This window comes from Seriola lalandi, unplaced genomic scaffold (assembly GCF_002814215.2).
Source record: "Seriola lalandi dorsalis isolate HSWRI2012SDOR001 ecotype SW California unplaced genomic scaffold, Sedor1 jcf7180002054425, whole genome shotgun sequence".
NCBI lineage: Eukaryota > Metazoa > Chordata > Actinopteri > Carangiformes > Carangidae > Seriola > Seriola lalandi.
Genome location: NW_019524978.1, coordinates 2,149,790 through 2,171,990, shown reverse-complemented (window position 1 = coordinate 2,171,990; position 22,201 = coordinate 2,149,790). Strand labels below are relative to the sequence as shown.

Below are 22,201 nucleotides of genomic sequence, written 5' to 3'. Positions count from 1 at the left end.
GCCAGCAACTGACAGATAGTTAAACCAAAATACTCACGTGTTCATTTACTGCTGCTGTCTTGCTATCCAGTAACAAGCAGAGGTGTTTCCCTGATATACACACAAGAAAGTTTAACATCTCTAAGGTCTGACATCATCCTAAGCTGCAGCAGATCAACCACAACACATTCAGCGCAGGATGGCGAGCTTGTGGGATGGGTGCGTGGGGAGAATGGAGTGGTTAAACTCCGGCCGCACACCAGCGAAAACCTCTAGATTACGGGTTACCTCGACTCATTACCCTTCTGCAGCTTGCAACGGCTATCCGCACTTCCTGTTCCAAATCTCATTCATTTATTCTGGACCCGAGCTCCATCTCTCCGTCCCCTCCTCCACATCCGCAGCCTTTTAACTTCCACTCTCACGATTGGTCCACTTTGTGACCCCCGTGGCTGCTTTTCCACTTTATTTACTGCAGCAGACCACAGCGCCATTAAGGGGATCGAGGGTACTCTATCGGCTCCTCTCACACTGCTCCAGACGCTCCCCTCTCTCACCACAGCTATGCCAAAACGTCTACAGGATGATTTTCGTAGCTGTGCTCAGGAAAACCAAGCAACCTGGTCTAACTTCACTCAGAAGACTGCCGTGACAATGATTGATGGCTTTTTCCACATGAGAACAGTGGGGAAAAAAAAGTGGAATCACGCCGAAATCTCTTCATTGAGAATATAGCTACAGAGGACGTGACCCCTCTTTGATCTGATATGTGGATTTAGATGAAGATGTTGCAAAGGCTTTTGGGTTCAAACTCAGTCAGGAAGCACACAGACATCCGCCAGGCCCTTTGGTAACATCAGACAACAACACCTGTGGAGTATTATATCACCCAGCACGCAGCGCAGTCATGCATATGGCCAGTTCATATAGGATAATGACTGGCCTATAGGGTTTACCCCCTCACACATACACACACTCTCTCACCCACTCTCTCATTAAGTCTAAAGCAGCAACAGACACGGTTGTAATTTCAGCAGGATGTGGCCATCATCCCTATTAATGTGTGCGTGACTTAATACCCATCTCCGTTCCCCTGCAACTGTATGTAATGCTCGTCAAATCTGCATGTTTCCCGCCACAGCGACATAAAAAGACGGCGGTGAACATGTGTTCGGTTCTCCGCATGTGCAGTTTCACCTTGGGATCCGGTGCTCGCCGGCTGCGTAATGTCTCAAAGAAAAGCCCTGATCTACAGCACCCTATACTGTAGCTGCTAATTGCTCATTAAATCTACTGCCGCCTCTTGTTTGAGATTCAAAAGGCTCGGTGTACCCCATAGTGCTGTTAGAGCTTAGTCAGGGCTATTATTCGTTGCCCAAAGGGGTATTTATGCCACTCTTAAATTGTGGTTCTCCATCTGCGGGGCTTCCCTTACACTGGTATTGGGCTACCACTAATTACCAGTTAATAACAAGTGGAAAAACGGAGCGAAATGCGCATCGTTTTCACTAGTTTGAGGTAATAACCAGACAGCCCACAGATTTATGAGGTAAGACACTGGTGGCAGTCGTACTATCGGGGGGTACAGCATTTGTCCGTGCATCATCTTACTCAAATTCCCTGTAGGTTTGGATGATATTTCTTATGGCAGACCGTGCTGGTAACAAAGCCATTCTTTTTTATATGGAATTTGGACCCTCGCTGGTCTAGACATGGGCTAGTGCTTGAAACTATGCCCTCAATGACATAACACCAAGGTACTCAGTTCAACAAAAACTTTGAGGGATATAGCTGTTTGGTTGCTTATAAAAGGAGTAGCATTCGGAGCCATGGAAACGCTGCGCATTAAAGGATTGCATATGTTGCTTTATGCATTCAATATGAGCGACTGGAGACATGAGCAGGGCAGGGGGGGTGATGGAGTAAAGTCTGGAAGGAGAGACAACTTGGATGAGTGTACATTTAATTGGGTACAGCAAGGCTGGCTGTGTGACTGTCAGCACTTGACAGAAAGAGGGGAGCGTGATAATGGGAAAAAGCCTGAATCTGCTGTTGTAGTTCTCCTCCCCTGCTTCAGCCCCCCCCCTTCCTCTCCTCTGCTGCTTCCAGTCGTCTTCTCCTTCTCCCCTCTCCAATTCTCTGCGCCACGTGGACTTCTACGAGTCATGACATTTCTCCAGGCAGTGATGAAATCACTGCAGAGGGAAAGAAGGCAGCCCAGTGCAGGCCTGTGGAGTGTATTCACACTCAATTTTCTAGCCAGGCCAGACACATCTAATTTACCAGCAAGTAATTATCAAACAGTACATGCTCAAATCCTTTCTTTGAACTATTGAAGCCAGGTGCAGGCAGCATGAAGAATGTCAGTATTACTGAAGAGACTGAGGGATAAAATGTGCTATGAATATATATATATATAATTTCATTATAACTGCACAACTGAACGTGCGCCCCTAATTGAAGCAAATGAGAGAATGACTGAGTGAAATTTTCTGTACCGATGATGGATCTCCAATGGTCCAAAGGCGACCATGGAAGATGAATGGTAGAGAGTGGTTGGATGCACCCTTCCTCTCTCTTTTTAGCTCGACCCCCCACCCCACCCCCCCACATCATCACAACTGACCCAGACAATACAGCTGCATACAATTACACAATTAATGCATCAGCTGCCATATCCACAATGTTTATTTGAGCCTCAGCTATCAAAAAATGGCTTGTGCACCAGTGGCTTGTGGTGGGAGGTGTAAATGGATCTAGCTGACACAGTGGCAGAAGTTGGCACCCTGAAACAGCTGCAAATCAAGGCTAGATTCAAACTCCGTTTAGATTATCTCAAAATAAATACACAGTACGTGTGCCAGATAGGCTGCAGTTACAGCACGAGAAGCTCATCTGTTCAAAATTAGCGGCTCCGTGGTCCAACCGCGCAGGCAGCGTCAGACACAAATACAAAGCTGAGGTCACAGGTGTGTGTGAAGCCTCTGTCGTAGGCCCACACTTAAAGTTTACGACACTATCTCGACTTTTTCCCCCCAACTTATTTCCCCTTTGAGAATAAAATGAAGAAGTAAGTTTTGTGTTCTGCTTGTGGTGTGCATTTGAGTGAGCATCACAGAAGTTTAGCAGAAGCGGGGGGGGGGGCTTAGGGAGAGGGTCAGGGGAGCACATATGGTAAAGGAATCGAGGGAGGTCGCCCAGGGGGGACTAGACTGCCTTCCTTCGCTGCTGGGAAGGCCAGCGTCACCAAGAGGACTACCTGACCTCATTAATCACTTCCTGTCCTCCATGAGGTCACTACGGCTTTGAGTGAGGACGCCACCGTCATTGTGCGCTACCGCAAGACGAGTGAAGGGATAAAGACACCCCCACCCCCCCTCCCTCCCTCCTTCTTGCCTCTTTTGCGGGCCCCCTTACAGCCACGTGGCAGCTGAGGTAATGGTTGGAGGTCACTGAGAAATCCAAAGAAGTCTACCGAGGCAAAAGTGACAGATGACACTGCTTTGTAGCGTGGCTGCCTGCGTTTTATTAAATCATAAGGAAACGTCATGCAATTTAACGCTCCGGTGTCTCAGATCTGTACCTCATGCTCCGCTATAGCCCTCTCAAGAGTCAATACACAAGTAACTGGTAGCATGTGCGGCTATGGATAATTACTTCTGGTGACACCATAAGTAAAATATAACAAGCAGAGCAGGGTCTGCTGGTGAGATCACCGCATAGATGAAGTGGTCCCTTGGGATGCCAAGACTTCAAGAAGCTCCTGACCTCGGCCTAACTCACTGATGACTAGCATGTGTGACTAGCTCACAGGTCAAGACAGCTGCTAGAGACACTATGTGGAGGTGAAGAGAAAAATAGGACAGTTGGAACTGGGAGATGAATGACAGCCTTAGCGTAACCGCTCCCTCACCACTCCCTTGATATCTGAATCAAAAAGCAAAGGCAGATAGCCACTGGTGCGTAGTTTATTGAGACATATGGATATATGCTCTGCTACACTGACTAGTCAGAGCCTATTTTTATTCAACATAATTAATACTGAAAATTGTGGAACTGGGAAGAAAAAGAACACAATCCTCTGCCTTGTCCCAAATCCAAAAATATCTGTCATCAAGTACAGACCAAAGGCGTTTAATCTCCATGTTTATTATCAGGCCAGACAACTTTAATACAGAATCCAGACAAATTTGTTCTCAAACCAAAGACATTAGGTGTCCATGACACTGTAGCACTAATTTCCACAGACTTCTAATGACGTAGTTCCCCTGTCCTCCACCAGCCTTCCTCTTCCTCACACCCCCATCCCTGACCACCCTCGTAAAGGTAATTATAAACCCATTAATCAGATTATGTCATAGGTTACATGTGGTCTGCATTTTGTTATATGACTCAGTCTGTTAGATAAACAACAGGGGTCTTTTATTCCATTTGACGGTACCACTGTTTTCACTGGGACGGAGCTCAAAGAAAATTGGGGTAACTGACCAATTTGTGGGATTCTTCTGGTGGCCATGACTCGGTGAGCCCTGGTCTTGAGTAAGTGATCCCTCCCAGTAAATGTCACATGCGGTCGAGTAGCCACGTGGGTGGATCCACGGAGGTCGACTTGATGAGAAGTTAGTCCTCTCAGTTTTTTTTTTGTTTTTTTTTTACATACCAGATGGATTTTGCAGGTTCCTGACAGTTTTTTAAGGTTTGGAGAGATTTCTAAGCCCACACCAACATCCACCCATATGACCATACGACCACTTTGCACTGTAAAGAGAAAGCATATCCTGGGAGGTCCGCAGTGTAAGACTCGGTTCCACCAGAAATCCACATTTGGTTGGCAAATTATTCTGGTCAGACATCACTCACAAAGTATCAGTTGTCCTTCACCACACTTTGGAATTTGCAACCCTGTCTGTATGTTCATATTTTTGAGCCATTACACACTTGGTCAAACCAGCAAATTATGTTGTTTTAGAGATTGTCAGAAAATGATCCAGGGATGCTGAATGTAAATTGGCAGTTCAGAGTTGAAGTGCTGTTGACCCCAAAGACAACAGTACTTTTAAAACTATGCATGCCCATGGAGTTTTTCTTCTCTCTCTCTCTTTTTTTTTTTTTTAAAGATTTGATCTTTTTATTAGTTGAGCAGTAGCAGCTAATGGAGGCTAGAGGAAGTGGTAGTTGTTTGAAGTGGTGGTTCTGATACAGGAGTCTCTTTCATCACAGTGGGACACAGTCTCTGAGCTTTAATGGAAATCATAATGCATGTTCATAACTGCCCAAAGGCAAAGGGGCTGGAATCTGTCTGCATGCCAAATGCTGTTTTTTGTGTTATTACCTATCACATGGGGATAAAGTTTGCTGAAGTGCTGCACCTATACAGAAAAAATTATTACACTCTAAGTGTATGTTGATACTCATCACAGAAAATTTGAAAATTTGGACATTGCGTCCAATGGTAGTTTGTTGAACACAACACAATGTCATCGTGTTGGTTAGTTTATTGACACTAAAGTTTTAATGTCTGCCGAAGATTTCGGTTTCATCCTGCAGATGCAACTCATAGGGAAGCTGGTATCAGACCAATCACTAGTTTTATAAACGTTGATAACTGTGAGCATTACACCTCGAGGCAGACCTGAGATGATTGTCCTTTCTTATTATGTCCCTTTAAGGGTCACTTTACACGCGAGTCTCTGTCGACTGCTTGTCTCTCTATAGGCACTTTTTTTTTTTAATAGCAGCATTGAGATTTTAATGAACAGTGAAGTGATGGGGAGCCAGCCTCTCCATCAGCCTCCATACCTCTGTACCCAGGAGATCCCTACCTCAGGCAAACCCAGAGACATCAAAACACTTTTTTCTTCACCTTCCCCTAAAGGAATGTAGAACTAGCTGAAAAAAGAACAGTAAAGACCACAGAAAAAGGGTCTCCAACCCAGCTAAAAAACAAACAAAGAAAAAGGGGCTTATTTTCGCAGCCCCTCTACCATGTCAGGGCTATCATTAAAGGCCCCTTTAACTATCAGTAGCCGATGTGCATTCAATCTCTATTTACTAAATGAGGGGTTGCCTCAGATGGGGGTCTTAAAACCTGATGTTGGCTCTCACCTGGGTCCCTTTGTTCTCCCGCCAGCTTTATGGCTACATGGAAAGCGAGCCGCTCACCCTGCAGCTGTTCATAGGGACCGCAGACGACCGCCTCCTGCGACCACATGCCTTCTACCAGGTCCACCGCATCACCGGCAAAACCGTCTCCACCGCCAGCCATGAAGTCATGCAATCCAACACCAAAATTCTGGAGATCCCTCTGCTGCCTGAAAACAACATGAGAGCCATGTGAGTGCTCTGAGACCTCCACACAAGTCACCTATCCATCTTTTTCTTTCCATATTTTCCTCTGGTAACCATTACTTTAAAGCATACACACACAAACACACACCCTTCTTTCTCTCAGCACTTTGCTCCTTGCTTTAAGTCTACAAACAGAATGCCTGATGATAGGTGCTATACAGCGCACACTTCTAAATAAAAAAAAAAGTAGTGCTTTCACCCCAAGAGATGCATGATTTCTAAGGAGGTGAAATATACTCAGTGTCGACACACTGAGTTCAGCAAGAAGCTTTAAAATAAATGTCCGACCAGGAGCCCAAATTGAAGTCCAAAGTACAAAAGATATCTCAAAAAATAAAAACCGCCCTAGAGCCACGACACATTGAGAGTCCCAAGGTCCCTGTAGCCTGCAATGTGCAATGAAGAACTCTGTAGTCATGAAAAACAAAACTGGCAATCGTAGTAGCCATTTAGCAACAGCAAAACAATGTCAACTGATGACCATTAAAGTGTATGAAAGCAATTTTTAAAAAAAAGCATAAATCGGTAGCATAATCTAAGTCTTGCACTTGAACGTATGCTTAGTAAAACTTTAACAAACACAGGTGGTTTTCACAGCAGACATTGTCATAGCAGAAGAAGCCCAGGTGTTAGTAATAACATTAACGATGGCTCTGTTCTGTTAAAGTGTTGCAGGAAGCCATGACATTTAGCCAGCCTGCACGATTGCAGGATACTGCAACCGAAATAGCTGAACGGTATTCAGGTATCATTACCATTATCATACTCACCTGTGTTTTTTTTCCACTGTGACATGTCAAATGTCTTTCAAAAAAACCTGTTTCTAAATGAACAGCTGTTAGAGCAGTGGCAGCCTGCACCATGACCAAAAGGAAACTTTGACTGTGTGACAGTAAAGTATGAAACTTAGCTTATTGTGACACAGTAACTTTGTGTTTTTACAGGGAGCTAGTTTTGTCTGCTAATTAGGGTGGATGTCCGCTCAGTATTAGTTCTGGTGGTCTTGGAGCTCAACTTAACGGGCGTATTTTACTTTGTGAAGCTGGGGTTAGAATCAGAAGTAGTACTAAATATAATTTTGGTTTTACTTTTTAAAACAAGTTTGCTAGGCTGAGGTAAATCCAGCTTGGCCTCTCCTGTCCTCCCCTCAGCCTTGCAGTAATCCAAGGGGCTGTGTGCTCTGCAGTGTGTCCAGGCAGTGGCTCCTGTCCTGGGGCTCCATTCAGACAAGGGAGCAGTGAAATTATTGGACTTGGGCCCAGAACTCTGTGTTATGGATAAAACCACTGTATATGAACATAGGTTATATAAGGCCATTACCTCTTGCTGCACATTAAATTCATCCTTCACCATTGCAAATTTTAAAATATATATCTTGTAATCATTCCTTACTCTCTCTGTCTATCTATATGTCCAGCTTTCTATACATTGAAAGATAGATAGAGGGAGAAAGAGAGAGAGAGAGAGAGAGAGAGAGAGAGAGATTATAATGATATTTATGGGACATAGGAGTTTCCTTGTTGGACAGTGGCCTTCTCTGGTTGGGCATGGATGAATTTAACATTCACACTGCCTTGCAAACCAACAATACCACAGTATTCCTTATATTGTATCATATTTTGAGAGGCCTTTCCCCCATTTGACTTAACGTCTCCCTTAGGATGAATATGATATTGTATACAGTATTCAAGAGGAAGTTTCTTTTTCCCTTTGTCAATAGCACACATGGTAAAGAAGGAGGAGTGAAAGTTCTGTATTTCTTCCCCAACTATATGAAAGGTCAAAGACGAAGCAAAGCCTTTAACTGTCTCTTTCCACTGAACTGTTAAACAGTCGTCTTGATAACATAGCATCCATCTCGCTGCTCGCATGCCAGCAATCATTCGCTCGCTGTGTGGGATGCAGACAGTCGAGAACTGCAGTCAAAGACAGTTTCAATCTGTCTTTCTTTTCTCTTCTAGGAAAATTCATCTGATACACATCATTTAAAGTTGTATATTACCTTCTGCAAATTACAATAAATTCTACATACTGTATGATCATAAATAAAAAAAACATTTAGAAAAGAAAAGAAGAATTTGGTGAACATGTCTCACTGGCTGGCATCTAATCTAAACATTTCTGTGCTGAAAATGTAACTGTCCCACATCTCAGGTTGTATAGGCCCGAAAACTGACTTCAAACTAATCCATGACATCCAGCATCTTGTGTTTATTTTAAAACTATATGTATGACATGTCATGTGAGGCTGATAAGCCGTGGGTAGTCAGCATTACATGTTATTTTATTTCTTATTTATTCAAATTCTCCAAACCAAAGTCAAGGGAAAAAATGGATCGGTATAAAACCTGACATTTACCATGTTCCAGGAAGAGTGCCCAAATAGCTACCATGTAAAATAATTGAAATGCCAAACCATATCCCATTTGTATTCCTTCACTTTTTTTACCAGCCACTTTAGTTTTATTTAAATTCATGAAAGGCCATGTCTGAAAACGAATGCTTTTTTTTTCCACTGAGAAAAGGGAAAGAAAATTCACCCCTTTACCTCCCAAATTGTGAAATGAAATAAATAAAGAGAGACAGTGTAGAAAACATGTGGCAATGATTAAGAGAGGTTTAAGCCCCAAATGTATGAGGTATATGACTTTGTATATACTGACTGCGGCTGATGGGACCTTGTGTGATAGTGTTAAGCCGTGGTGTGTGTTCGGTCCAGAGGACTCCTCCAGAGAACTGCTAATTCTTGGACCACTGTGACCCTTTAAAACTGTGATGTGAAGTCATTAATGTCCAACTCTGTCTTTGATGACAAGCTGGATTAATAATGACACGGTCATGCTCCAGTGAACCTCCAGTGCATGATCTGTAACACCGGCGGGGGACTTCACTGCTTGATCTTATGCACAGCAACTCTGCTCAGTGTCGCACTCAAATAGCCAGTGTCAAATAATCAAATCAGCCTATTTCACCCTTTGTCCTTAACTTTCTAAAGAAAATGTTCTATGTATCATTTGTGATTATAGGTTGTGTAATAGCACAGAAAGCAGAGATCCTTTCCCAATACAGTTGCTTTGTAATAAAATACAGGTCTGTCTTAAAACTAAAAAAACAAACTCCACCTTTTCTATTTATCTTGTATAACGTAAAATATTGTGTTAACTGTTGCCCTTCCGTGTTTCTGTCCCAGAATTGATTGTGCAGGGATCCTGAAGCTGCGTAATTCGGACATCGAGCTCCGCAAAGGGGAAACAGACATCGGACGTAAAAACACACGTGTGAGGCTGGTGTTCCGAGTGCACATCAACCAGCCCAATGGCAGGACAGTGTCGCTGCAGACCGCCTCCAACCCCATCGAATGCTGTAAGTCTCACACACCAACGCACAGGGATAAAGTCACAAACTGGCATGCCTTTTTCACTTGGCTTTCCACTTAAGCAAAAGGTGGCATCTATTGTTGTTAATCCAATAAACTGAGCTACTATTTTATTACTTGCTGGAGCAAATTCAGTGCCTCTGCAACCAATAAGCTTTATATGATCAAAAGCAATTTGCCAAGGCAATAGATGCATTGTGCATGATGCCAGACACACGTGTTATCTATCTCAATTCGCATTTTATGACTGAGTGCACAAGTTATTGTGGTGAGACTGCCCCATTAGCACAGGTTCCACAAAGGTCATTTGCCAGCCCCAGTTTTGGCACAGATGAATGAGCACATTGAAAGAAACCTCTGTTTCTTTGTCATTCATTTGTGTGCATAGGTGTGATGTTATTTGCACCCAAGGAAGCCAATTAAAGTTACATGCTAAGATGGAGCTGGCGTTATAGTTTATGGTCCAAAGTGGATGTTAATTCGAGTTGTTTTTTTTTTTTTGTAAGATTTTTTTTTGTGTGTGTTTTACTGAGCTCCTATATGATTATGTAATGGGATAACAGATGAAATAAGTAGATATGTGATAATTAATATATGTGACTCTGGCTGTGAATCTGGTCACCAATTCCATTTCCACATTTATAGAAAGCAGAGACAGGTGATTGGTTGTAGGCTTCTTGATGGAAAATTATGACTAAGAAACAGACTATGAAAATATTGTTTCGATCCGCTGTCTGCCTTTTTCGATGTAATTTAAAGAGCAGTTTTTGGCTTAAAACCCTGTGGCGAGGGGTCATGAAATCATCATAATAAAGTTGATAAGCCTGTTTAACCAACCAAGTACTGCTGTTTTACTGGCTGTGAGCTGGGCCTTGGGGTGGATGTAGATCAGCAGTGAGTTTATGTGGGCTCACGCACTGTATTCAAATGAATGTGTGTGTGTGTGTGTGTGTTTCCTTTCAATAGCCCAGCGCTCAGCACAGGAGCTTCCCTTGGTGGAGAAGCAGAGTGTGGAAAGTTACCCTGCCACGGGAGGCAAAATGATGCTCCTGAGTGGTCTTAACTTCCTCCCTGACTCAAAGGTGGTGTTCGTGGAGAAGGCCCAGGGTAAGCTCCAGTCAACAGACCATGTTTACTGCGTCTCAATTTTCCCTTCTTAATATCTCTTTCAAACGTCTCTCTCCCTCTCTGCCTCTGTCGCATTTCCTCAGTCTCTCCTCCCGTCAAAATAGAGCAGGCCTTGCCAGAGAGCCACATGTGGTGTGCATTAAGCCACTATATTTTTAACCAAAGCGTATTTACATTTGCAGAAATTTCCATTGCCTGTTCACTGGTGCTCGCCACAAGTTAAGGGATGAATCACAACCAGGGCATGTGCAATGTCTCTTTCTCTCACTTTCTCTCTCTCTCCCTTGCTGTCTTTCCCTCCTTTGGACTCCCTTGGTTTTTGACATTTAACTGTCTCGTGTACTTTCTCCAGCTCACTTTTCCACCCGTTCTGCTGGATACTCATCCTTGCTGTTGTTCACTGACGCGAGGTTAAGAGGTTATTCCTTTCTTTGGCCACATTTTTCGGCCATGCGTTTCCTGCCTGTGTGGGAGGGAGCAATGGTCAAAACACCACTGATGAAGTTTGCATGAATGATCATTTCCTTGATTGCACCCACTAAATCAATGCAAAGGTCAAGCACAGTGATACCTCCGAAGTCTGTTGAATCACAACTGGTGATGATGACGATGAGCAACAAGTGAGAAAGGGTGAGGGAGGAACATAAAGGTTGTTTCTCACCTCTGATAATAAAAGTCAATTGATTAATCATAGATTTCATATGTCCTGTTGTTGGTTGTAGTCACAAACACATGTTACACACAAAAATACTTCACATCATCTACACTTTTTTGAATTATAGAATGAATCAGGATAGTGAAATTAAAAGACAGACAAAACATAGGCCTCATAACAGACAGTTTACCTTCTCTGCATTTGACAGTGAGTGAATGAATCTAGTTTTTATAATAATGTCATAAATACAACTATCTATCCATCTCACATGGGTTTACAAAACATTACAAATCCATACAAGCCAGATCCAGAGTGCTAGAATAAAGAACTAAACCAAATAAAGAAAAACCAAAATGTATAGATCACTTACAAAAATAAAAATTCTAAACATAATTGTATAAACTGGAGTAAATACTAATTAAATGGTCCCACTTGCCTTCTTTTCCAGGCTGTTAGACACAATTAGCAAACTTAAACAGAACAATTAACCATTCCGATATTTGATCACCAGAATATTCCAGGGTTTCATGGAAAATGTACATCATCATAGGTATGTACACCACAAAGGACAATGGGACTCACTTTCCACTTGTCCCAGATCACATGTCAGTTGTTTACTTGTCAACTATTTATGCACCAACCGTCCCCTGTGGGCCGTCAGGTGATTCGGGTGACTCGCTTCTTAGTTAGAAGGCAACAGCTGGTTAGGAAACTACTGGAGTCATTGCCTGAATCAATAGAAAATGCTTGAACGCTTCGGTACTGCTTCAACAAAGCTCACTCAAAAAGAGTTTGAACACTGGGAAGGAAAAACAAGCTTTAATCATGACTCAGTTTCCCCCAAATTTATAAATGTTCTTAAAAATGACTTTTTTAGTAATAAAAACAATAAGGAGTAATTTCTACACTTGCCACATTATATTAGAACAGTCTACACTTAACCATCTCACGGGTTAAGGGGGAAACAGAGGTGGGATAAGGGGGGGTGGATGAACTTGGTAATATGGGGTCTCCCTCCTCCTGGCTTCACTTAGTCATGGAGGGGGATTCCCCTGGAGAGGAAAGCCCATTCATACACAACACCTTTTGCCTCTCTACCTCCTGCTATTTGAGACTCATGACCCCCTTCTAGGATGTATTTCCCTCCTTTCACCTCCCCTCTCTCTCTCTCTCTCTCTCTCTCTTCCTATCTGCCTTTACTTTGGTACCTCGTTTCCTCCTTGTCTCTCCTTTCACTCCCTCATCATCCTCGACTCTTCTTACCTTTATCCTCGATACCCGTTAAAGACATTAGGCTGTGTGGAGCTCTGCACTAGCGGGATCCCCACACTCGTGCCTGCCATGGACATTTCAGTGGTTTGCTTTCCGTCTCTGTGGTGTCAAGAAGGAGAGAGAGAGAGAGATAGAGAGATCGAAGGAGAGGTTGCCTGTCTGCTACTTAGTCTGCTTTTATGTAAACTTTAATGACCCACCACTTCCAGGGTCTCCTAAGTCAAAAAGCCCATTACAGATAGACCTACACTCTCCACGCTCACATGCACACACAGGAACACATACATCACTCTCTAATGGCAACTATATATGAGCAAGTATGAGTGTGGAAAAGTACTTATGTCCCAAATATACTGCAAAATATTGTCTTTTGGCATTTTAATCAGAGGATCCTGCTGTTTCATGAAGGTTCTCAGACTTAAAATTTCTCTGATTGTTGATTTAGAAGGACCAGACTGGGATGAGGAAAAAAAAGACCCCAATAAAATTATAATTATATTACAGATTCATTCTATAACTTTGGTTTTATTTTCCTCTGGAAAAGTTCATGACTAAATACACCCATGAAATACAGAGCATCGCACTGCAGTAATTACCACTCGCAGACATGTGCTTACACACACAGCGGGGACACACACATGCACACGTACAGCCTAAGCCCTTTGTACGGCAGGACACCAATCACTGCTTTCGCCACAGCGGTGACAGCCATTACTGCTGTTGCCATCAAAGGTCACGACGGCTGCTCACTTTCCAAAATTGACTCCAATAAACACCTTCCAAAAAATTCCACAATCCTAAGGAGCAACAGACGGTTTTTCGAGAGTTCCAATCCAACTTGTGTGAATAATTATACACAGTCAAAAGAATCCAAGTTGAGTCAGAGAGAGATCACACACAGCACAAAGGCCTATTAGCACAAATGAGATAGCCATAAATCATAATACATGCATTCTGAATTGTTTCCATTTGCTTTCACACACTCAAGGATGTGGCAGCTTTTAGCACAAACAGAACCCACTGTCTGCTTTTGAATTGCCTCTTGAAAATAATGAGAGCAGACATCAATTCATTGAGTGAATAATTTATGACATCACTTTTTGAGAGACTTGCCTATTAACAGTTTCTGGTTAAGTGATCACAACTGAGACACCCAAAAACATCCACTTTTCCCCTTGCAAATCATCAGGGCTCCATGTTAGTACAAAGGTTTACACTTGTTTTAAGGGACCAGGGCCACAGGCACTGTCTTCAATATGAGAAAATAATTAAAGATAAACATCAAGTGAACTGAATTGGAGATTAGTGGAAAAGCTGCCAGGGACAAATCTGACAGGTGATGACAGGTTATTGTAAAACTAAGAATAAATAAAGGAAAAGTCAAATGAGCTGGCTACATCTAAGAGTGAGTTGAAAAAGTGAATTAAAGGTCCATATTTTATACTTTTCCTGTGTTTTATTTGAAGTTTTGATATTTGTAAGGAGATGTATTTGTGGTTTTAAGGATCAAAAACCATGTCAATGTAGTCTCCTCTCTCAGGCTTCTCTTTGGAGCTCTAGTAACAACAGGTCATGAGCCAATCAGAAGAGAGGTTCTGAGCCTCCCTTCTTGTGACATCACAAAGTTACAGAAGTCCTGACAGCTTGTTTTGAGGCTCAGTTTCTGAATAACGGCTGTGTGCATTTCTCTGTGGACTGAGCGCTTTGATACTTTCACAGTATTAATATAGAACCAAGACCTGCTTTATAATCAAAACAGACATTGACATCTACCTTTATGCAATGTGGGTTCTTTAGTAGTTACATGCTGCACCAGTGCAAATCATCTGTGAATGGCAGATAGCTGATTTTAGTGACATTATTCAGATTATGTGCACCAGTGCAGAGGTCAGATAGTTGTTTTGATGTCATGTCTTAGTAGGAATGTAGCAGCCCCTTCTTAAAATCTACATGTGTTCTTTTTCGCCTGGTGTACTGTTAAATCATAGTTTCCCTCTGCCGGTCTTTTGCTGCCACTTTAATCTTACTCTCTTTCTTTTTATGTTGTTTTGATTGTCTGTCTGCTCCCCCCCCTGAGATGTCCCCAGTATCAAATGAGTAGAGCTCATAGCGGTTGCCACTGCGGGAGACCTTAATGCGCCTTGAAAAATAATTACTTCTACTTTTCAAAAGCCACATCCATCCCCACTGCTCCACTTCATCACCCACAGGATAACTGATGCAAACTCTGTGCATCCACTACATGCGCATGTGTATGTTTGTTGCTGTGTGTGTGTGTGTGTGTGTGTGTGTGTGTGTGTGTGTGTGTGTGTGTGTCCCCACTATTGCTGTTAGCCTCCAGGCCTGTTTGCGTTGTGCAGTAGGAAGTGTTTTCAGTGAGTCATCCGCGAGGGATTCCCTGTAGAGGTGTGAATCGGAAAAGACGAGACCCTCAGAGGCTAGATGGAGAGAAGAGGGAGTGGAAGAGGAGAGGAAGAGGAGAGGCAGAAAATAATGGAGCTTCCTTAGAAATCCATCTCGTGACCTTGTGCACTGAGATGTCGGAGCGTAAATACTGCCTGATCTTGTCTCTTGTTCAGTGAATGAAAGCGTTGGGTCAGTTTCATCCGGTCCCAACAAAAAAGTTTTATGTGCTCATGTGACTTTTATAGATAAACTTTATTCATCCCACCAGCGCATGAATTGATATAAGTGCTTCCCCTAGTGTTTTTAGTTCATCACAGACCACACAAAGCAGGGAGAGAAAGTTAATCAGACTGTAGCCAGATAATGATAGACTGAAGAACCTCAAGTCCACATTTTTGTTTCTACTGCAATGTAAATATTCCTTTTTAACAGTGATTATTGTTGACATGTATATTTAATAGGCCATATCATTTCTTTCTTCACAGCAGTGGAGAGTCATACCTCTCACAAAGCCACAATGTGGGCATTTATGAAACTTTCCATCTGCTTTTGCATTGTTGTGCACGGTTCAGTTTTTCTGTTATTCCTATTGTGTGTATGTGTTTAGGTTGTGTCAGTGTTTCGCTTCGCCCTAACCGCTCTTTTGGCACAGGAGTAGGAAGACATACCTGGCGCACCTATTGCAGTGTGTGTTCTGGCTTGCCCTGCTTTCCATGGATGGAATGAGTGTTAGAGACAGGGAAAATAGAAGAGAGAGAGACAGACAGAGAGACAGACAGACAAACAGAGAGAGAGAGAGAGAGGGAGAGAGAGAGCTGGGGAAAGCCTACACTCTGACTCAGAGGAGAGGTAAGGGAATTCCCTGGTGAGCTGGATAGTTTTTACATCTGGTTGGATTGGAGCGTTGCCTGGAGCTCGGCAGCACCACACAGCCAGGGCTGCAGCAGGGAGAAGTCTGGTCTTCTCCACCTCTGCTTCAGGCTGGTCCAGCTCACAGCCAAGACTAAGAGAAGTCTGAGCTCCAGTATAATCTGTAACATTAGGACAGTATGGTCCACAATAATACCCCTAGGTTATTACTCTAGTCATGTGGAAACTCCTGAAATATTTGGATTCTCATTCCTCGATAATTTGAGCAACCCAGGCCTTACAGACTGTCATCTGTGGTGTTAGAGTTCATTCAAAGACAGTTTACACTCGGTTGAACGCTTTTACCTAGGGCAAGTCTAAACACCATAGAACCTGGTCGGGGCATTGTACTTCTAGCAGTATGTCTAGACTGCCCGTTGGCTTTAGGCTGGAAGAACGTGCATGATCCTGGCTCGTAGTTTTAGCACCATGACAGCATGAAGTCAGCCTCCACCCATGCTTCAGGCTAGAGATTAGAGAAGCACGAGTTACAGTATCCTGTACAATTAGGATGGCTTATTAAACCACCAGATCAATGATAATGTATGAATGTAGTTCTAGGAGAGACCCTCTAACTGTAGGGGGCTTCACCTCTCATCCTCATCTGACATCTCCCATAAACTGAAGCCACTGCTGCTGCTTTTCTAGGAAGAGAAAACCCTTTGATGAGATTCATTCAGCTAGCTCAGCCTGCACTATGTAAATGTTCAGTGTCGGCGGGGAGGCAAAGTTAAACCTAAATGGTCCTGTTATACGGTGAAGCCTCTGTGAAGTACAGCTGAAAATTCACTCCCACATGTTTTTTTTTTTTTGTTTTTTTTTATAATGCAATGATTTATCAGCAGGTGGTCAGTGGCAGTTGTGTCAGAAAGTTAGGTGTATGACCCCTGCTTTGGGTACGTCCTTCAAAGGAACTGGTTGGGTCATAACTGTATCATACAGAAAGACATCTAGATTGTCTGGTGGCCTCCACCCTTTACTTCTGACTGGTCTGAACACGTTGTAGACAGATACACGCTTCAAATCAGGGAGGGACAATTGTTCTTTCTGAGGCAGGTCTTAAGGAATGCCCCTACCATACGATGAGAATAGTGATATGTCTTGATGAAGTGTTCCTCAGTGCGTAGGATTTCGTTTCCTATTTGAGAGTCCCTGCCCAATTATCAACATACAACACATACTACCCTCCTTTTCTACCCTACCTTCACTTTTAGGGTTTGTAAGTAAGAGTCTTGCTGTGACCTTACTGTGAAAAACACCATGGCAACCAACCAACCTTGATGTCCTCCTTTAGAACCCTTTGGACTACACAAATATTATACAAATTTAAAAGTGTGGAAGACCCTCCAGCCATCGCTATCAGTCTGCAGATAATTTTCAGACTCAATGTCACACAGCTGGAGTCTGGATAAAAGGAAGAAAATCGGACTCTGCTGGCCCACCATCCTCCTCCTGCTGCACCCACAGGTCAAGTCGGCTCACAGTTTCCCTGTTATACACCAATAATAACTCACTTCCTGACTATAAACCCATCACAAATCTACTGTCGGGCTATAATTTATACGGAAGCCTCTTGATGCGATGCAGACCCACATTTCTCCAGTTTCAGCAGTCCTCAGATTGGCAGAGGCCAGGTGCGTCAGAGGGGAAAGCAGCTGTACCTCTGGGATCAGTCATGGGGGGGGAACCCCTTTGGCCTTTTGGCTTTGCTCCACATCGGACAATGAGGTGAATGCCATGAAAATATGAGACAAATTATTGCGAGCTTTTTCAATCCACGTTGCAGCAGCAGCAGCAGCAGCAGCAGCAGCAGCAGACTGGTACTAAAACGGAAAATAAACTTGACATGTAAACAGGAAAGAGAGAAAAAAAAATGCTCCTGAAAATCATCTCTGGAAAAGAGACATAGCTGCAAAATACTTCTGGGTTGTTTCACAAGGCAACCTCCGCAATTAAGCGTGTGAATCATATTTTCCATTCTCAAAAATATTAAAGTGAACTCTCTTTGGGCCGTGGAAGTTGTTGTGCACAACACAACACCTCTGGCTGTCAATGTGAAAAGAGGAAAAGCCAAAGTCTGTAAGGTGAATGTGAGGACAAAGATGTTACTGCTCAGATATCTGTGTCTTTGTAGAAGAAAGTTAGTAATCTAATCAGGATGTTATATATATATATATATATATATATATATATATATATAAAACCATCTTCATCATCAATCAAACTTCAGTCATTAAAAATATGACAACTTAGAGGATTTGCTTGTATGAGCAACAGTGTTGCTGTGTTCTCACACACACACAACATTGTGCGTTGTCAAGAACTGACTCCAAGAAGCCTCACCCTACACGCAGTCTAATTAACTGATGAATGAGTGTGTTGCCCTGGCTGCCTGTATTGGTGTTAGCCTTTGTGGATCTCAATTTCACAAGTGAGTCATGTCGAGCAATAGACAGACTGCTGGCTTACCTTTGAGCACAAAGCACTAAAAATAAGTGTGTGTATTTCCACAGTACTTGTCTATTTGCTCGCATGCATGTCCTTTCATTTCTCAGTTTAATGGTGATTGGTGATTCTCCAGACGCTGCTCCTGTCCCACCTATTGTTTGTGTGCTTCCCAATCTTATCATTCAAGTTGACGGCCAGAACAAAGGTAGAGGATACTGCAGTTGTGTTTGTGCATCTGTGTGTTTGTGTGTGCGCGTGCATATGTGTGTGTGTGTGTGTGTGTGTGTGTGTGTGTGTGTGTGAGCATTATGCGTGGGTGGAGGCTGCGTGAAGGAGGAGGTGTTGTCGGGAACAGAAGCATTTTGCAGATGTTGCAGGGAAGAAGGAGTGAATGGAAAGTTCTGTGGTTATCAGTCGTACAGCACTCTCCGACTTGCAAAGGTATGCCACATGTGGCCCCATCCCAACTCAGTCTCACTTTTAGATTTGTTAAGTCTGACTGAGTAAGAAAAGTAAGTTTCGCTAGAGCAAAAAAGGTTTCGGGGTGTAGAAGGTGAGAGGAAGGTAGAGAAAGAGAAAGAGGAAGAAAAGTTTGAAAAAGTTGTTTACTAGAGGAGGTTGGGATTGACGTCGTAGTCTAAGGTTTCCCTCTTGGAGTGTCTCCCAGAGCGGAGGCGGGTGAGATTCCCTCTTGGTTCCCCTAGACGTAACATGAGGAACGCTCATCTCTGTCTGTCTCTGTCTCTCTCCCTCTCTCTGACCTTCTCCCCGTCTGTGCTCACTCTAATTGCCCTTCCATACTCTTACGGCCGCTTCACAGCGTTACGTGGGCCTCATTCTTTGGTGCATCTCAATCACCTGCCACATGCAAGATATCATTTCTGTGCCCCGTGGCATTTCTATAGGCATATCGCTCTTGCCTCTCTTCCACATCATCTCCATCGCAGAGAGGCACATTTCTCCATATGCAACTCATATTTCCTCCAGTTCAAATAGAAAAACCCTTATCTGATCCATTCACCGTCTGTTTTCCTCTTTCCATGAGTTTTAATATGGCCATTTTGGAAAGAGATATCTACTGATGTTCACTCTCTGAATAATAAAGCTGACCACCCGCCCCCACGACCACAGCTCACCAATAATAAGCCAACCGTGACTGGGATCCTTTATTCTTTCGCTCGCCGCATGATGTGAAAAACATAATGCTTTGGAAAAAAACAAGGGATTTACATCTTCCAGAGCTGCTGGACTGTTTGGAAACTGACTCTGATTATCTTATCTGATGGCTTCCTGTCCCAGAGGCAAAATGCAGCATTTTCGGCAGCGACCGTATTGCTGTATCAATAAAGGCACAGTTGCATTAGTAGCGGTGCCACAGTGCCCGTGCTATTGCCTCACATGCTGTGCCACTGACACAAAGGCTGTTCTGTGTCACTTCTATTTCTGACAGCCCTAATGAGTCATCGGTTCTGAAAAAAAAAGAGGGAAAAAAAAAAAAGTGGCACTTTGGTTGGTGCTGATTGCCCTAGCAGAGCCCAGAGCCTCACTAAGGTGTGGCATGAAATCACAGAGAAAAACCCAAAGAATGTGAGCTGAGCTTCTGCAGGCTCCCAACAGCTGCAGTAGCTCACAAGCCTTTTATTGCACGGCAGCGAGGGAAACCTCCTTACCACAACAAGATGGAGATGAGAAGAAAGAGAGAACAAACGAAAGCTGCAGCTTCTTTTTTTTTTTTTTTTTTGTAATTTCACAGAGCAGAGTTAAGAATAGAAATAAAGGAGGAGAAGAGAAAAAAAGGATTTAATGAAGGGATGAAAATAGTGCAGAACTTGAGTGGAGATCCAGTCCCAGCTGAAACTCGGGAGACAAATTTTTATAAACTGACTAATAATGTAGTGTATAAAATCCCCATTTTATTTTTTAGCCTTTTAAAAAAGCCACTGTGAAGCAGCATAACCTCACCACTTGAGAAGTTTCGCTACCGTGATGACTATTAATCAATTATCCAATTATTGACGGATCATTAACTGTTTCAGAACTGCACGGATTTAAAAGATAAAGCCTCTTAAGGCCTAACACACCCAAAAGCACACATCCTCTCCTCTCTACCGATATGAGTATCATCTCCAGCCTCCATTTGAGGTCCATCTTAATGACGCAGTTTATAATGACCCATACTAAATCTTGTGTCTTATCCTTTTGTCAATAGATGGGCATCATCTGTGGGAGACAGAAGCCAAAGTTGACAAGGACTCCGTCAAATCTGTAAGTTCACCTCCACTGACATGTCTCATTGGAAATGCTCCTACCGTCTTCATCCCACCCTCCCTTGACACTTTCTCTGTTCCTCTCCTCTCTCTGTCTCCTCCTCATCTGTCCCCTGTAATGATGTAACCTTTGCTAAGGCATTACAAGTTGCAACACAGACAATGATGATTAGCCCACGCAATCCTGAGTGGAATTTTCACAAAATCTCTGTACCCTCGCAAAAGTAAACACAAGCTGTCATATTGTTTTTGCATTTAACACAGATTATAAACTGGGAGCATAAATGTGCACACACACACACACACATACGTACACACACTCACACCACAGCCCTCCCGGCATAGCCAGACGTTTAGTTCACAGCGCAAGTGTTGTGGTGTGGCGAATTGGACTTAAACACCTCGTCTGTGCTGGGATCATGCAGCCAGGAGCGAATCACACCCCTGCTTTTTACCTGCTGCTTTTCATGAGAGCCGTAATGAAAAAAAATAGACCCGGGCGCTCGTTTTACTGACTTTCAGTCACACATTGAGATTGTGTTAATATATACAACAGAGTGAGAGGGAATTGTCAAGAGAGGGAATGAAGCAAATGTTGTTGTACACGTCCCAGAAAGCTGCCTGTGCTCTGGAGTTAATTAAGATTTCACTGAGGTTTGTTAGATCTGTTCCTCAGTGTGGAGAGTAAAGTACAGGATCTGCAAGAACCTGTTTGCTTGTGCGTGATGACAGTATGTTTTGAAATGCTCAGTCCTTTCATCAGTGGCGTGTCATCTTTCCTCCATCTCCCCCCTTTTTCTTTTTTTTTTTTCGCAAACTAACTGAGGCAATTTAAACTTGTACAGGATCTAAAATAAACCATGCACATCTAAATGCTGCAACTTGAGGGTGTTTTTCTCCTTGTTGTTGCTGTTATTTCACTCAGGTAAATGACTTGGTTGCATCAGTAGGGTAAATACGGACTCTTGTCTAATTGGCCTGTAGGGCTGGCTGATGTGCTATGGCTCGAGTCCCAGATGCTGGAAAATTAGCAGGCGTGCAAGGCTTGGCCGGGGGCGGCGGTGTGGGGAGGCGAGGTCGATGAAAGACAAATACTACAGTGTGTTTATTTGTAGAGCTAACAAACAAATGGGGAGAGACAGCGAGAGAGCTCTGGCCTTCTTCTTATGTCTGTTGCCACCAGACTAGTTTTAAATGCTCCAGGCTGCCTTCCTGACTGTGTTTTTATTGCTGTCCAGAGCGTGCTAACTTTCATTGGCTAGGCTGGAGAGGGAAAGCCATGTGCATGCACACACTTAACGCACTCAATCAGCCACCTGCGTGTTTTCTTTGTCATCATCTGGCGGGCAGACTGGGGCTGAGAATGCAGATCCCTCAGCTCCAACAACCCCCAGCCACCACTCCCCATCACCC

At 43.3% G+C, this 22,201-nt stretch overlaps 1 protein-coding gene across 3 annotated transcripts in view; it reads left to right on the top strand.

Annotated features, from left to right (window-relative positions):
- LOC111658107 (nuclear factor of activated T-cells, cytoplasmic 1) overlaps nt 1–22,201 on the top strand; it is a 61,417-nt gene that overhangs the window by 10,171 nt on the left and 29,045 nt on the right. For all 3 annotated transcript variants that reach the window (XM_023410523.2, XM_023410522.2, XM_087175197.1), the window contains exons 4-7: nt 6,110–6,312; nt 9,518–9,690; nt 10,670–10,810; nt 20,731–20,786. In XM_023410523.2, the coding sequence (XP_023266291.1) occupies nt 6,110–6,312; nt 9,518–9,690; nt 10,670–10,810; nt 20,731–20,786 (573 nt within the window). The remainder of the gene's footprint in view (nt 1–6,109; nt 6,313–9,517; nt 9,691–10,669; nt 10,811–20,730; nt 20,787–22,201) is intronic.